The sequence below is a fragment of the Chinchilla lanigera genome, unplaced genomic scaffold (genome assembly GCF_000276665.1).
Source record: "Chinchilla lanigera isolate Chin_1 unplaced genomic scaffold, ChiLan1.0 scaffold00008, whole genome shotgun sequence".
Taxonomy (NCBI): Eukaryota; Metazoa; Chordata; class Mammalia; order Rodentia; family Chinchillidae; genus Chinchilla; species Chinchilla lanigera.
In genome coordinates, this window is record NW_004955409.1 from 35,341,133 (window position 1) to 35,359,327 (window position 18,195).

Below are 18,195 nucleotides of genomic sequence, written 5' to 3' on the forward strand. Positions count from 1 at the left end.
TCCCATGTGGGCTGGTGTGAAAACATGAAGGATTCCACCAACCCAGTTAACCTAGAAGGGTCTTCAGAAAAAGGAGGATTATTATTTTTCCAGTTGTATAGGTCAGAGGAGGAGAAAGGCCAATACTGCAGAGCAGGCATGTCCCCCCCCCGCCCATCGTCCACCATAGGCCCGTGAGGTCAAAGAGGGAGCGTGACTGCCACATCCTGGGGGGTTTGGGCCCTTCGGCTGCGAGTTCCCTGGGCAGGTCCTTGTTCCAAGGAGCCTGTAGCATGGTCCTGTAAGGTTGAGTCAGAGGAAGAGGACAGGGGCAAGGACGGAGCAGGCGGTGGTGGAGGAGAAGTGACAGGGGCAGGTGGGTAAGGTGGGGGTGAGGCATCTGTCCCCAGGAGGAACAGATCAGGTTGAGATTCAGGTAGGACCGGAGTGGACAGGGACGGGTAAAGAGCAAGTACCGGAGGCCGCGCCTGAGTCTTAACCGGGAGTACCGTCGCAGGCCCAGGCAGGTCCAGAAGAAGGAAAGGTCTTACCCATCCTGGTGGGTCTTCACATAGGTCCTGCCAGACAATGATATAAGGCTGTTGGTCAGGATGGCCAAGGCGTCCGGGGCGGAAGATAGTGTCCTTAACCGCCCGGATGAGGGGAAGGTGGAAAGTCCCCTCAGGGGGCCATCCCACTCCAAGGGAGGGCCACTCAGCCGAGCAGAAAGCCTGCCATTTACCCTTTTTAATAATCAGAGAAAGATTATGAGCTCTCTCATGGACCTCGGTCCAATGACTCAAGGTCAAGGAGAGAGGGGATGATGTCGTCTGTCCCATATTTGCTGTCCTAGACAAAAAGTAAATGCCAAACACAAATGACAAGCACACAAATGGTGACACAAAGCATCTCCAAGACACACAGAACAAAAAATACACAGATTCCACTGGCTTAATACCCAGATTCTGAACCTCAGGTAAAAGAATTACCTGTTCAGAATCAACCAGATAGGACACATCCAGGCGTCCCCGGAGGTCCTGACACTCTGAGGCGTCCCCCAGAGTCGTGGCTTGCAACCCCCGGACACGTCTGTCGGTTGCAGCCGAAGAGAGCTCACGCGTCTCTCCGGCAGCCACAGCCAGCTTCAAAACCCTAGGTGATCACACTCCAGAGAAACAGAGGCCAAAACAAAGGCCAGAAGGCCCAGACTTACCCCAGACTTACCCCGAGAGAAGACTGTTGGGGTCTCCCTCACGGAGAGAGATCTCTGCAGAGATATCTCGGTGGCACCTCCAGCTGTAAGGGTCGTGACACTCTCCGCGTGAAGGAAGACTCCAAGAGACGCTCTCTCATGCAAAAAGCAAGGGGATTTTTATTCACCAAGCATGCATGGGGCTCACTGAGCTCGCAGGAACAGAGAGCCCCAAGCCAGGTTAGCTCTGGCTTTTTAACCCGAAAAACCACAAAGGAGGGAGTTGTAAGCGTGACTACAGGGGAGGGGAAAGTGCTCTGTGTCAACACAAGATGTTCTTTCTCCCAAGGACAGGAGATAATGTCTGGACATTCCCAGCGCCTTCTTTCTGGGCAATCTCATGCTGCTTATCTATGGGTCAGAAGCTAGCTGGTTCCCACAAAAATCTTTACTTTTACATTTCTACAGTAACACCTCTCATAGCACTTGCCTAGTAAGGGGCATTCATTAATAGTGGTTCTCCATGATTGGGATTGGCTGATATTCACACTGCATCATGCCCAGCATAGATTAACAACTACTTATAGGAAGGCTTTAGATAACCAGGATTTTTTAAAAGAATGTATCCAATTAGTCATTATCACAAAAGTACAAGTGAAATTTAACCTGTGAAAGAATCTTTATCTTACTTGAGGTCTGATATTGAAATGCAGTGGTGTGACTTAGTATTGATTAGTCAGTATGCTGCAGAAAGATTTTGGTATAGCTCTTAATCTTGCATTAATCTTAGATAATTAAAAGAGTCCATGAATTAAAAACCAATTTGTTTCACTGGATATGTCTTTGCATTTAATCACTCTGCTTATAGAAGTAAAAGCTAGTATCGTCATGACTATTTGAATTATTATTTCTTTATAAAATTTTAAGTACTAAGCAAAATTTTCTTTGAAGTTTCATGTTAACATGCAACTGAATTACCACCGGTGGGAGCAGGAGTGAGGACTTTCATCACAATAGAACAGTGTCTAAGTGGGACTGAGTGGCTTTGAGACTAAGAGACTGATTTGTCAAGGAACCACTTTCCTGTGTAACTTGATCCTACTATCGTGTTCTCTAGTAAAGGTACTGAGCATTGGTCACACTGGTACTGTGAATGGTCACACTGGAAGTACACAAAGGAATGAGAAAACATCTTGGGTGAATTCCACATAGTATATGCAGTAAAGTTAATTTGAATGTTACTGTACTAAACTAGACATAATTATACTTTATGTCCCACTTATGAAAGTGGTTTGGCTAATAAAAGTAATACCATTGATAAAAATGGAACAGAACCTGTTTAACTTACTCAGAACAAATTATTGTTGAACATTTTGGTCATACAATATGAGAATATTAATGTTTTGGCTTATTAACACTTTTGATAATTCTTCATGTGAATTTTTGTGAGTTTATTAGAATCTAACTGAGTTTATTAGACTTCAAATATATACATGGATTAAGAATGGAAAAGAATTAAGTGAAGAGAATTAAGTTTATGAACTGAGGTACCATTCTGTGTATGTATGTATATATATATATGTATATATATATATTGTAAAGTTCAAATTGATTTTCCTCTAAGTTTGGATAAGTGGAGCTTTATTGCATAGCTGTTCTTAAGTGCTTAAATTGATTATAGGATAGATGTAATACAAGCAAAACTATTAAGAAATTTCTGTCTTAAAAGAGAGTCCTTTAGATGAGCATGTTTGCTCAGCACTGAGTACAGATGGGCATATATTTATCAATCACTTTTTTTGTCTTTTTGAGACGGAGTCTTGCTGTGCAGTTTGGACTGGCCTAGAGCTCGCTTTGTCAGCCAAGCTGGTCTTCAACTTGCAACGATCCTCCTGCCTCACTTCTGAGTGGTAGGATTATAGGTGTGAGACACCATGGCTGGCCTTCAATCACTTACTTTTAAAATGATACTCTTCTGGCCTTATTTTCCAAACAGGATAAGTATTTTGCATTTCAAAAAATATATATATATAATGTAGATATAATATTATATAGGAAGTAGCTGCTGAAAATACTTCTTAAATTGCTCTTTAATAGCTATAGAATTAACATTTTTGGTTACCACGGTACAGCCTGGAGTCTAAGATGATCAAATGAAATTATGCTCATATTTGAGCTGTTGGTGAATTCTGTGTGCTCCAGAAAAATCTTTTCTCCTGTTCTTCTATTGTCATTTTTCAATGTATTTTACTCTTTTCCCTCATTTTCCTATACATTAAAATTTCTTCTAGTTATATTTTCTAACAGTGACTGAGTATAGTACAATGGGTTTATCTCAGGTCTTTCTCTCAAAAAAGTCTCCTAAATCACTTAATATAAAAGACGCCAGCATAATATTTTTTTAAAACACACACTGAATGGATCTCGTATAAAGGTGACACAATGAAGCAATACTGGTCTCTGCTGTGCTCTCTAGAGACTAGCAATCAAAAGGCAGTTCACTTTATTTGTGGTGGTTGACAGCTTTTCAGACTGCTTGAATAAATTTGGGTATTAGTATGCTTTCAGTCTGTTTAGAGAGAATTACTGTTCTATCTGCCTCAGGAGACTGCTTTATTTCCAGATTTAACTCCACATGATATTATGGGGCCCAACTTTTGAGTAAGGCATCCTATTTACAAAGTATGCCTTGGGGCTAAAGATCTAGCTCAGCGGCACAAATGCCTGCCTGGCAAGTGCAAGGTCCTGAGTTCAATTCCCAGCACTAAAAAAAAGTATGCCTTGATTTAGTGAATGAATATGTGTTCAGTTTCCTCTTTGAGGAACACACTATGCTACACAAAAATATCTAAGTATGTTCTGTGGACTTCCAAATGTTTAGTCCTATGATAGCAGAAAAGAGAAGGAAAATTTCAATACACCTGGGAGATATTGTGCCATTTTTCCAGAGTCCCCTAAGAAGCAGATGAGGCCTTAAGGGAGGCGGAGGCACAGCCTTCCACTGAGATCCTGCAGGCACTTGGTACACATTTGCATCTTCACCCCCACAGTGGGCCTGTGAGGTGGATGGCATGACCCACATTTTACAGGTAAGAAAACTGAAGGTCAGGTAAATTAAATTGACTCCCTCAAAGTCATTCTGCTAATTGTCTGGCACACGGTATACATAGTTTTGAATGCTGAATGTCAGGGAGCAATTTTCAACATACACTAAAAGCAGTTTATGCTGTTTCAGCTAACGGTGTAGTTTCTGGTAATGATCAGAGACGCATGTGAGAGAATTACTCTTCACTGTGCCTGCATGTAAGCCAGTAGGACGATAGAGCTGTGTAGAAAGCAACATTTAGTTCTATGGGCTTAAAAGGAGGGAAGAATCTGAACTTAGACTGCTAGATTTCTGGCTGGGCAAGTGTTGGGGTTATTCACTGACACAGCACCCAAAGGAAAAGTGAGTACAGTGGTATCTCGGTTCATGAACTTAATTCATTCCACAGTTTTGGGGAAGATGGCCACGTTCATGATGGTGCAGGGAAGACAGCCACAACTGTGTTCTTCACTAGATGCAGAGTTCACCAATGGAAGTAAAATTTTGTCAAATGCTTCTGTTTGCAAAACAAATTGTTTGCAAAGAGAATAGTTTGTGAATGGAGGTACTACTGTATAAAGCCAAAGGTGCTAGGATCAGTTTTAAACATATGAATTTGAGATGACTCTGAGTCATTTAGCTGGAGTTGTTCTGTAAGAGCAGTGCTGTGGGTCTGAGTTCAGCGGCACAAGCTCCAGGGAGAGAAAGGTTGGTCAGTGAAGCCGTGAGCTGGGCCAGCTTGCTCCAAGGAGAGTGCAAGGAGGACAGAATTCTCGAATTATAATACAAGCAAGAGACCCAAGAGGTAAGGAAATAAACAGAAGACCTGAATCAAAAGAGAAGAACAGTTACAGATTTAGGGAAGGGTCAGCAAAGGGTCCTTTCAATAGAGAGAATGGAATTTTTTCAAATGCAGTGTATGTGAAAATAACCCAGTGTAGATTTCCTATTGATAATGGTCACAACGTCATCTTTTAACACTGAAGGTTCTTTCCTTTTATACCACCATGAAGTTGCTATTCAGAGTTCAAGGCCTCAGTCATTCGGGATTTTTCCTTATATAACCTACCTAATAATTGTTCGTGGAAACCTCTCCACAATTTCTTGAAAACTGCAAATACTGTATCATCCTCAATTGTTTGGGTTTTTTGTTGTTATCGTTGTTGTTATTTGGTTTGTTAGCTTGTTTTTGGTGGGAGGTTTGCAGGGAGCCAATCAGAGATCGTTATTCAGTTCTCCTTGCCGCTGATTGGCTGATACCCTGTAACCCGTCTCTGGCAGATGCACCAGCATTCTAACATCATCACAGCCTGCTGTATCACATCTCAAGCTATCTCAAGTGTTCTCAGCTTTGTTCTTCTTAAAGCCCTAAGATCTCTAAGATGCCACCAAAATGCCCTGCACCTTCTAAGGCTCTGGCAATGAATCTGAGTGCCAGAAGTTTAAGACACTCCAAGAGAAGGTTGAACTTCTATACAGTATTTTTATTAAATTAAACTGTTATAGTACTGTATACAGTATTTTATTAGATTAAATTAAATTACATAACTGTGGGAAATATAGCATATTTAGGGTTTAAACTATAAAACAGGCATTTTTCTGATCATATCTGAGTTTTTCACAATTTTCAGGTGCTCTAGGAATGTAACCTCTGGAAATTTCAGGGATCCACTGTGTTCATTCTCATTCCTGTTCACTTTCTCCCTCTTTTCCCCTCCCGTACTAGTAGAGTAGGAATTGAATCCAGGCCCCTCTAGGCAAGAACTGTACCACTGTGCTATATCCCCAAGCATTTTATTTTGAATCAGAGTCATACTAACTTGCCCAAACTTGGGATCCTCCTGGCTCAGCCTCCCAAGCCCATAGTAGAATTACAGGGGCCGTGGCTGGGAATACTCACCTGGAAGGTTCTATCTCCCTGACTCTTCCCTTGATCTCTCTCTGCTTTCTGCCTGCCACCACCCCCTGAGCAGATCTCCTCTGCCAAGCCCCACTGCCATCATATTCAACCTTGGAGCCAACCAAACAAGGATTAAAATTGGAGTCAAAATAAACCTCTCCATTAAGTTGCTGGTGTGGGGTATTTTGTCCCAGGGATGAGAGAAGTGACTAATACAAATTTCAATCTGCCATCGTGTACAAGGTTAATTTTAAGTAAGCTATGACAAGGAAAGCAGTATGGCTTATACATAGACATAACGGGTTCAATGTACAAACACAGATGTTTCTAAGAGATGGTATGGGTCAATTCTAATAGGGAAAGATAGATCTTAGTTATATACCCTGGTCATTTAGTGGCAGCTAATTCTGAAATCCCTTTATTTCTAGCCATTAAATTGCAGATTTCCTGCCCCATCTTTTCCCAGTCTTCTCATGGCTAAACTGTGGTTATATAGAGGGAACCTAAAAAATACAAAGTTTTCCTGCTGCCTATTTCCTATCATGCACCTTCCAGTGTCTTATCCATCTTCTCATTCCAGCCCATTGGCCTCTTCCTTCTTCAAGTCACTTCATTTGCACCATGGCATGGAAAATCACTCTTGATTTACTGAAAGGAATACTTTGAGGACAGCAACAGTCAGGCATTACCTGGGGAAATTACCTGCTAGTGTGCTAGTGCCTGCAATTGTGTCATAGTGATTGCTTCCCCAGACCAACACCACAGCTGCAAAGAAGGTACAAAATAAGCAAAAGTATTGTAAAACTAGGTTTAAGTGCTAGCCGTGTCACTTCCCTGGTGATACAATCTCATGTAAACCTCTTCACCTCTCCAGTCTCAGTGATCTCAGTGGAAATGTTGGACAATCAAATGAGGTAATATTAGAATGCTTCATGATTACAAATGCTATATAAATGCTAGGTAGTGACACTAGGCTTAAATCATAGTCATAAGTGTGTTGTGAAAGCAGAAGGAACCAAGAGTTCTAAATCTGCTCTGAAGTTCCAGACCCATTCCTACCCTTGTGTTCCACCCTATTTCCCTGGCACTCAGTTTCCTGTGCTCTTTACGTCTTTGTACAGAATTATTGTTATTTTGATTCATAGGACACTTGCTGCACCTTGTAAGTTAACCCCATTCTCCTTCCTTTAGTGTACAGTTGAAGGCCTTAAAATCTACTCCTAAAGAAGAAAAATGGAGAATAATTTACTAAATGCTTCCTCTGGACAGGTACTTTCTGTGTCTGTGATCCTTTTCCACAAACCACAGACTGTTCCCACAGAGAAGAAATTAGGAAGCCTTTGCAGTTGGGGCCAGTAGAAATTACATTTCTATTAAAAGCTATCTGTGGCTAGATGTGTCCATCCTAGGTACAAAATTAAATGATCTAATGAACTTACTCAAAGACATTAAGCTATCACATACAGTGTCATTAACAAAACATAACTCAGTGTTAACAAATACAGCTATAAATTTCCTCTGGTTACCATTTTGCAAGCTGCTGGTTCTCAGTGGGTTATGCACGTTCAAGTTCTTCACCACTAAGTTTTGCCACCCAGACTTAGGAAATGGGATGTCAGAAATGCATGACCCTTGGAAATGTGATGGTTTTCAGTTTCCTCAGATCATCGCGCCTGGACTTAGGAATGCCACATTTCTTCTAGGACCATCCTCTGCAATGGTTTTCTATTTGCTACTTATGTATAATATCACATACACTAGAAATCAGAGGCAAGAAGACCCAACAGTCTGAGCTATGGCTCAGGATTCCAAAATGGGAGCTAACAGAGCTGCTTTGAACTTCAAATCTAATTCATAGCTCCTACAAGCCATACACCCAGGAGCATTGCTTACTTACTAGGTGAAGGGATAAAATGAGAAAGAAAACTAGGTGAAGGGATAAAATGAGAAAGGAACATAGAGTATTATTTCTGGGAAAGTCCTATGGCCTCACTTTCCCTAAGATTATTCACCTAAACTGCAAGTCAAGAGGAAATGCACATAAGATCCAGGTATTTCTCATTGAACTTGCCTAATTCTATCAACTTGACATGATTCTCATTTACCTTTGAAAGCCAAGTCGTCAGTCTAGATGGACCCCATCTTCGGTCTGGGTGGACCCTGGCGAAGTCTTCAGCTAGGATAGACAGACATGCAGGAACCACCCAGGATTTGCCCAAGTCCTGGATTCTGTCTGTGTGGGTTCATCCTACAAGTCAATCAGAACCACAAAAAATGGCAGCTTTTTCTTGGAACCCGAGGTCTTTCTGTAGTGTGAGATCTCGTCACTGTAGGGCAGCAGAGCCAGCTCCTAATGCCCTTGCTCTCCTTCTTGCAGGAAACAGCATCCTCCATTCAGCTGCCGATAGTGTGACCAGTGCTGTACAGAAGGCGAGCCAGGCCTTGAATGAGCGTGGGGAGCGGTTAGGCCGAGCGGAGGAGAAGACAGAAGACATGAAGAACAGTGCCCAGCAGTTCGCAGAAACTGCACACAAGGTGGGCCAAGCAGAAGACAAGGGTATCAGCACTGGGTCTTTAGGTGTTGAAGTGTCCAGAAAGTTTTAAGTACTAGAGTTATGAAAAGTATCTTGTCTTGACTCTCTTTAATTCCTGCCCAGAAGTTCAGGGCTCAAGTTTCAGGGAATAAAAAGGGAAAAATGAGCTCCGGTTTCAGAAGATATCCCCACTCTTGGCCAAGGTTTAGAAGAATTCATGGCAGACTTGGGCTGCTTGGCTTACTTTTCCATCCCGTCCCTTTCCCGCCCTGTGTCTGACATCCTGTGTTCTTATCTCTTCACCAGGCACAAAGCAAGCTCTGGCCTCTGGACTGGTCTCCCCTCGAGAGGGGATAGTGATTATTTATTTCAGGCCCTCAGCTCTGGAGCGCGGAGCCTGAGCAGACTGGCACAGTTCTGCCAGCAAGAGTCCCTCCTGCCTGACAGTCTAGAGGATGGTGTTTTCCTCGTGGCTGGGCCCACACCCTGCACACTCACGCTCTCACTGACAGCTGTGCCTTTCAGAAAAAAAGGCGGAGTTTTTACCGGCCATCTAAGGCAGTCACAAACTAAAAAAAAGAGAGGTCCCATTGGCCAGGTGATAAAGAGGATTTACTACTGTCCTTGTGTGTCAGACGAAAGGGCAATTCTTTTCTGGCTAGTGATTTAAATTGTAGTTCCCAGAAGCAACTTCTGCTGATGACCTGTATTAACCTATCAGGCTCATGATCCAAACTTTTTGATGGACTTTACAGGTGACCTTTGGAGAAAAAAATGTGTATATATATATATGTGTGTGTGTGTGTGTGTGTGTGTGTGTGTGTATTGCTTTAACAGAAAGCCCCACTTTTTCTGAAAAAATAAGAATGCAAAACCAACCAAGCAAGGAGAAAAGCATTCCCAGCTGAGCGAAGGTGGCATCTCCCAGGGCTCACACTCAGGTCCAACTGGGGCCCCGGCTCCCAGCAAATGCTTCCTGCCTTTACTCCCTGCATCTGTTTTGCACAGATGTGGCTGGATGTATCACTAGTTCTCCATCTTACTGCACTGCTGCCTCTGGGGCCCATTTGGAATTCCTTGGAGAACTGGTCAGATCGATCTGAAAATGCTGGCAGCCCTGCTGGAGCCCTGGGTCTCAGATTGCTGCAGTTGTTGTAGAGAGTAAACTCAGACTGAAGGTTTCTGCAGTCCTCCCTCCCTTCTCCAGCCTTTGTCTCCAGAGCAGTGATGAGATGGAAATACCCGCATCCCAGCCCACCTTCATTTATAACAACAGCAGCTCAGATGATTTAAGAGGAAGACAGGCAGTGGAAATCTGGGAAAACATTTTAAATGTTGAGTTGCAGAAGAGAAGGCTAAGGGGAATAACTTCATAACTGTCTTCCAGTCTGGGAATGGTGATAGTGCAGGCAATTATCTTTCATGCCTTCCCACACAGAACAGAACAGTCAACAGTGCACTGATAACATTCTGCTACAGCAGGAGTTTAGGCTAATGATGAAACCATGAACCAGGTTACAGGGAAGACTGTGAAGTCATTCTTCCTAAGGTGAAGTAGACAATACCTGGATGTCACTTGTGTAGGCGTCCCTCTCAGAGGAGTTTGTACAAACGCCGGGGTGGATAACCTAACCAGATGGCCTGAATTCTTGGCCCTAACAACCCCATTTCCCTGATATTATGGCCAAGTTTGCTAGGTGGTTGGGAAGCAATATGGTACAGTAGTTAAAATCCTGTGTTTTAATCCAGCTTTGAAGCTATTAGTACAATATGCAACACACATAAATCTGATTATTTATAGTTACTTCCATAAAAATAGTTTCTGCTGAGCCTGCCCGATTAACACAATGGGCTCAGTAAAGGTGCTACAGAACTGTTACAGGTGACTGAGGATTCTCAGCACAGCCCCAGAGAAGGAATGAAGATGAAGATTTTATGCTTTCCAAACTCAAAAGGAAAGTAAGATGGGAGGGCCGCCTAAGAGGTGAAACCCCCTAAACAGAAAGCAGCCCTTGAAATGGGACCCGTCAGCATAGAAACATGAGGTCACCAGAGGCAAAAGGACCTCGGGTTTTGGCCAATGAAAGAGTCCAGACCTGGCAGCAATTTGCATTTGATTCAGTTTCCCCTCCGTTAGATGCTGCAGGGAGAGGCTGCTGGAACTGGTTAGTATGTGTGAGGGAGCATGTGACAGTGTCAGAGCCAGACTTCAAGTTTTCTCAAACTAGGATGTGTGCTTATGAATCGCCAGCACTGGCAGCATTCCTAATGAGCAGAGTGACCTCTTTAACTAAGGTGTAGTGATTTTCCCAGGGACGAGAACTGCTAATTTGGCCCCGCTAGTGTAGGTTTAACATGAAGATGTCATCCTTCTCCTGAGGCCCAGCCAGGCCTGCTGGTGAGGGAGGAGCTGAGAGATAGAACCCAGGCCTTCCACCCACTAGATGTGAGTGGCTTTTTGACTCACAAAGAGTGGGCTGTGTTTACAAGCACAGAGCACGTAGTAGAACCCTGAGCAGAGAGCAGCAATTCCAGGCGACAGTTCCTCTGAGTTCCTGGGTAAATAAGGACACCCAACCTCACAGAGAAAGTATAGTACCCGCTTCCCGATTACAGTAGCAGGGGATTTTTGGCCTTTTAACTTTCCCCAGGACCTGTGCAATATCCCAGGTACAAAATGAATGAATCATTTTTGCACAGCCTTGCCCTCGAGACACATGGGTGCCTGTCCTCTACTGAGCAGATAGAAAATGATCCTATTCCTGCCCCCCAGCACCCCTCCCCCCAGCTCCCATTCGCCTGGCTTGAGGAAGTGTAATTCCTTCCTGAGCTGTGGGGTTGGCACAGTCCCAGCTGTTAGGAAAGTACATTTCTGCCCTAGACACAGCTCTGCTCACTTTTCCTGCCCCCAAAAGCACAGTGTTGCAGTGTGTGCGGTGCTTTGACAGCTCGCCACGGGCGGTGAGTCAGCGGGCAAGGGCATTGCCCCACCTTGGCATCCTCAGATGACATTTCTCGCAGAAAAGCACATTGATCTGCCCTGATCTGCACAGATGAGCATTTGTAGGGGAGGGAAGGGCAAGTGGCTGGCTTCTGAGTACAGCAGCCAACTTTCTCCCTTGAGTCTCTAGGCCAGAAGAGAAAGGATTCAGGCCCCCTAAAGTATCTCCATGCTATCATTAATAATTTTTCATTATCGTTATTTAGGTGGAATATACTGCATAGCACTGACAGATAATGTTTTCCGTAAGATACTGAGATCAAAATAGATCAAAAATTTTAACCTTCTGTTGGAACTCGGACACCCAAATCCACAGAGTCGGAGACATGTTAAGAAACCCATGAGGAAGATAAAATATGAAACTGTAGAGTTCAAGGTCTTACAGCAAATTTGTAGCAGCAGGTATCCTGGCCTTGCCTGCTCCAGTGTCCTTCTGCTGTGCCAGCCTGTCTTCTACGTTCTGAATCTCCTAATTCCCAGGGAAATTTTTAAACCCAGGGTGATGCTACATTCTGCAAATATAATCTTGTCTCAGTGCATTTGAGCTATTGTAACAAAATGTCACCTGGGAGATTTATTTTTCTTGCTTCTCCAGATTGGGAAGTCCAAGATCAAGGTGCTCTTAGATGATTCCAGGTCTGACTAAGGCCTGTTCTGCGATTCCTAAATAGTGACTTCTTAGAGTATCCTCTCGAGGTGGAAAGGACCGGAGTCTCTCTCCACTCTCTTTGTAGGGACACTAAGCCCAATCATGAGAACTCCGCCCTCGTGATCCAATCACCTGCCTTGGGCCCCCACCTTCTAATATCACTGATTGTGGGTTAAGCTTAAACATATGCATTTTGGGGAAATACAAACATTCAGACCATAACAATACGTCAAGTAGTAAACTACCCAATTCAGTCATATCTCTGCACAGTATGGCTGATCATAGCCCTGGGGCCCCCCCTTTGCTCTATTTCAGATGCAGTGTCATGGGAACTGGGGTCTGATTTGAAGGGTAGCACAGTCACTGCTTAAGATCAGTGGCCTCTTCAGCAGTGTGTGAAGTGACGTAAGCCCATAGTGAAAACTTAACAGCTCAATGAATACCAGGGGGCTGCACGGATCAAATATTTATGGCTGGTATTCATTATGCACAATGCTTAACAGCTCCGTCTTGATTTGATGGTCCTCCTTACTAAATAATGCATAAAACTAGAGACAGAAAGAATTGAAGGCCATGCATGAGAAGGGCTCAGAGTGTAGCTGAGTTAGAGCCACAGCTCTGTTATTCCGCTGCTCGTGTGTCCTAGACTATAAACTCTCAGAGGCCAGGAGTTATTAGACAACTCCACACTTCTTGGCAAAAGTCTGCAGCACCCAGCAAGACAGCATGGGCACACTCAGAACCTCACAAACTGTGTCTGACAGTTCACTGACCATTGGTGTCAGCACTGCAGGAGGTCAGCGGAGGTTCTCAGTGGCACCACTAGACAGGGTGCCAGGCACTCTCTCAGCTGAGGCTTCCCACAGAGATTAACTTCACAGCATGAGGGCTAGGGCCACGTGGCCTCGCTCTATCACATGCAGAAACACTGATGCTGCTCCTCTTGGTGGAAGTTCCAGGGTTGTGACTTCGCTGTTGAAGATGTCAAGAATAGGAAGGGGACACATAGATTGTCCTGGATTTTGCTGGAGAAATGGAATATTGACATCTTTCAGGATGCTGTAGGGAACCACTAAGTAGAATCAGTGGGATCCCCCTTACTAATTTTTAAAAAGCAGAGAATCTGGCCAAGTTCTCTAGAAAGTTATTTCCTATAGATAATCATGTGTTCTTTACTCAAAGAAATTCTGAGCTACAGAACCCTAACCCTACTGACTCCCGGCCCCAAATGGAGGGATTACCCTCCAATATCAGATCCTGGGCACATAAAGAACTGTAATTCAGCCTCTGTTCTGCCTACTATGGGCTTTTAAGATAAAGATCTGAATATGAAAATCAGATTTCATATAATTTATGTTCTATGCCTGCATATAATTTCCTCAAATACATCATAATGGGTTCCACGGTGCTTGGGAAAGTATTGAATGATGCAGTGGTACTTGGTGTTCTTATTTATAAAGATCTAACATTTTAATAATAGACTGCATTTCTCAAATTCCAATGGGAGAAGTAGTAAATCAAGCTCTGTTGTTGGTCTATTGTTCATCCCCAGTCAATAACACAATTTACTTGTCAAGAGTTTGGCAGAGGTTGAATGTCCACGCAGGATATTGAGTAGATGGTTGCAGTTTGTCTCTCCATGAGATGTTAAGTCCTTAATCCTCCATGAGGTGTCAGTAAACACTCACTTTTCAGAAGTGCTGCTGTTCCAGGGTAACCAGTAACCTGGGAACCCCAGCATTCCTAGGGCCAGTCACTCATTCTGCTTGCTTATAGGTATACCCAGTTGGTCATTTGGTGTGATGGAAGGACATCACCCAGCACCCACCCCCACTGCATACCACAAGAGAATTAAAGTAAGGAAAAGTAACAGTCGCAATATCCAGTGAGCTCTTTGGGAAAGTGCTGCACATGTCCTAGGTGTGTCACTGTGGATAATAACGATGATCTGCCACAGAAAGGAGAATCTCGGTGCTGCTTCTCATACAGGGTGTGGGGAGGGGTCAACAGAAAGGCCTCTTTGCTAATAAATTCTCACTTTTCTCATTCTTCTCTCCTTAGCTTGCCATGAAGCACAAATGTTGAAAAACTGCCTATCCTAGTGACCCTCGAGAGAAATGGAAGAGTTGTTCAGCAGTTTTTACAAGAATCCTGGACCTCCACCTGCTTTTGTTCCCCAATATATGGACACTTAGGGGTTTTTTGTTTTGTTTTGTTTTTCATTTTCAGGTGTTAATATGGATGAAAAAGTGTCGTGTGTGTACATTTCCCTAATAATCTTGCTTTTAAAAATGCAACAATAACATCAGCTTCATTTTAATTTTTTCTGCGTGTGTGTGTGTGGGGAGGGGTATATTTGAATGTTTTCCTTTTCAAGAAGAAATATTTTGGAAGTTTGGTTGTAAAATTTGGACCAAATGATAAACTGAGCTGGCCTAAACTAGTAGTGTGCTTTTTTTTCTCCCTGACATTAAACAAGAATTTCAGTGTGGTGACATCACATGTTATTGTTCCTGGGTGAAAATAAAAGTCAAGCAGCAATTGGCTTCACTCACACTCCTGGAACTCTTAAATTGAAGAGTAAAATTAGAATTCTGTATCATGAGATATCAGTCCGTATTATGAAAAACACTTGGATTTATCACCAGAAATAGCAATCTTAGATTTTACTTTTTGCATATTAGTCTTTTGCATGAACCATTAACGGTATTCAAAAAACAAATCAGAATCACAAATAGAAATCTGCAGCTTAACTAGTTCTGCTCTTTCTTTCCAGGCTGATAATTTGGAATTATCACATGATAGATAAAAGTTTGAGAGCTAAGGCTCCAAGAAAACCCTATTTTAAAAACTGTGTCTTCAAGGATGTTTCTGTCATTGTCTCAAATTACCATAGCTGATATTGGAATGAGCTTGGATTTTTATCAAAAATTGATTTGTCCAGATAAAATGTCTATGTGAAGATAGTGTGAAAAGATACTGCATTTAAAATCTTTTTTCTTTTGTTTTTACAAAGCTGTGCCCAATTTAGAGACACCCTCAGAATGTCCTTGGGAAAATTTCTTAGTTTCTGACTTTTAAAGGTTTGAATTTTGTGTTGACTCTCTATTTAATGCAATTTAACTGTATGTTTCTGGACAAATTGCATATGATGGCAACTGTAGCTTGCCTGATTGACTTGTGAGTTGTGTCATAAAGACTTTATGTTGCTGCCAGATTGAATAGAGCTGGTCTCCCACCATTTGTTTGTGTGTTGCTCAAGACGATACTGCGTTTTGAGTCCGGAAGCTTTGTTTCCAGGAAGGTTCAATGCTAAACATAAAATGCTGTGTTTGTTTCTCATGAAACAAAGAGGCAAAGCTGCACATCTCAGACACACTGTCAGCCTTTCACTGTGGTACATTGATTTTTAAGCTGCCCGAGTCTTCAGGGCCCCTTCTGTTCCTTCGGAACCCTTGAGCCAGCGAAGTGATGTGTATTGTAGTCTCTTATACAGCAGTGTAAGATGACTTTGGGATTATTAATCCTGATTTCAATAGCTTAAATTCTCCTGACAAAGCATCCCCTGGGAGATAGAAAGTTTGTCTGTTGGAAAATAAAAATCATAGGCAGTACATGTCAAAGGGAAATAGATTTGCTGGAGACAAATTTCTTAATCCTCTTAGAGATGATCCAATTCAAGAAAACTCTGTAAAATTTATATAGTAAACTATGAAAGTTTCCTGTAATGTTTTTACTTTTCTTTTGATCTCTTAAAAGTATGAAGACATGTGGAACATGCCATCTCATGAGTGCCATTAGAAGGATTTATAGTTTCTAAGAAAAGTCCCAAATATCACTCCAAGTGGGTGCTGATGGCAGACTTCAGTTCACAGAAAACACAGATGCACACACACAGCTATAGATATTCATCTTCTCAAATTAAATTCTGGTTCCTGAGCTAGGTGGTATAAATAATTGAAAGAGTAAATCTATAACCACCTGACAGTTAGCCAAACTCAAGAATAAAATTGGTTGCCAACTATCTAAAAACAGTGTTTGCAAAGCTTCTTGTAAAATAGGAGAGGGTGAGGTCATAAGCACACTGAGAAATCCGAGATTCTTCCTCCCTGGTGGAGTTCTAATATGTACTTGTCATAAAGGTAAGTGATCCATATCTTACCCTCTTTCCTCACTCTGTTTATCCTCTCAGACCTAAATCTTATTGGAAATAGCCTGAATTGGAAGCAGGCACATCTGAATCTTTATTGGCTTCCTCTGTTAATTAGTTTCCAGGCAGTGGTCATGTCCTTGACCTCCCTGTATCAAAGTACAAGTTGGCCTCCCCGAAAGAGAGGCCATAACAGCACTTCCTATCCCTCTTCTGCCTTCCAGCCTCTTGCAGAGGTTCCCTTTGATAAGGTCTTTGCTATCCTTTTGTAGAAGGTGCTGGGATACAAAACAGTAATACAATTTAACCAAGAGAAAATTGCTAAAATGACTCATATCATTTGAGACCAACACATTTGGTTGAGCTTGCTAGATAATATTAAATTTTTCTGTTTTATTTCTGCACTTCACTATGAAATTTTTGTGAAGGTGTTCTCAAATCGTATTGCTACAATAAAGAAAATCTTTGTAGTGTTACCACTTCTCCCTGGAACACAGCTGTAGTATTCCTCACTAGTATTATTAGGTATCTGTGTACAGGAAGTATGCAATTATTCAGGTTAACGTTTCATTTTAAAGAATGTATCTGTAAATTGTAGCAAGATCAGTAGTTAACATTCTTTAAGCTCTGCAAAAATTAAGATTATGTGTTAGACTTAAAATTATAGTGAAATCCGTCTTACTACTATTGTGGCTAGGAGAGATTGTGCATTTCTGTAAAAGTATTTTAAGAATGCCCTATATATGGGGTATTAAAGATAGGTTTCACTTGTGATTTGCAGAATTGTAACACTGCTAATGTCTGTTGTACAGTTATCAATTCTTCAGAAGTTCTCTAAGATGTCAAACATAATTGTTGTTTATTCAGAGACCAGTAACACCCGCTCTGTTGATTCACTACTATAGCAAACTTTGATTTTGTCATTAAATATTTTAATTCTGTGGTGAAAGTTTGTTTCTCTTAATTATTTGTGAAACCTGTGAAATACTACCAAATAGGTATCACCACACCTTGTGTGCCTACAGAAGACGTCAGAATTAGGATTAGCATGGTGATGAAGTTTCACTACATAAATTCTGATGTAAAAACTTGAAATGCAAAAGAAAGCTGAAGAGCTAAGCTCAGTTTAGACAGTGGGCATCTATCCAGAAAAGCAAGCATTTTTTCCCTTCTGATGGACATAGCAGTTAAGCCAATGATAGTTACCTTTCTGCTTTAGTGATGTGCTCACCTCAAGCGTCTATATAGCATGTGCCCTGGTTCAGCAAACTAGTTTCATGCCCTGTGAAATTAAAAACAGCTCCTGACTGTGCTATGTCCATTTATTTTTATGGAAAATCAAATACAGCTTACTGTGTTGCTCCATTTGCTTTCAAAAAAAAGTGACTTGGACGACTTCCATAGCAGAAGAGCCGTCTCTGAACTGGTGTGGCTCCTTGGTAAAGCAGGCAAGACTTCAAAATATGTCCTGGGAAGGCTTCAGCTAGAAGGCAAAGACTGAAGTCTCCACTGTTCAAAGAAAAGAGAGATGCTGTTTACCTGGAAGAGGACCTAGACCCAAGCTGATTACGCATTTAAAGGCACTTGCTCTTGTGAACTAAATTAGAAGCCAATTTCCTTACAGAGATCATCTTTTTCTTTTTGTTAACCATTATATCATATCCAACTCTCAAATTTTATGGGAGGATTATACAAAAAGTTGTTT

General features: G+C 42.2%; 1 protein-coding gene across 1 annotated transcript in view; it reads left to right on the forward strand.

The window, feature by feature from the left end:
• The window catches only part of Stxbp6 (syntaxin binding protein 6 (amisyn)), a gene marked incomplete in the record, with an annotated part of 261,684 nt that extends 244,245 nt beyond the window's left edge, over positions 1–17,439 (forward strand). The window contains 2 exon segments of the mRNA XM_005376982.2: positions 8,534–8,691; positions 14,402–17,439. Coding sequence (XP_005377039.2) covers positions 8,534–8,691; positions 14,402–14,425 — 182 coding nt within the window.
• Positions 17,440–18,195: the final 756 nt, after the last annotated feature.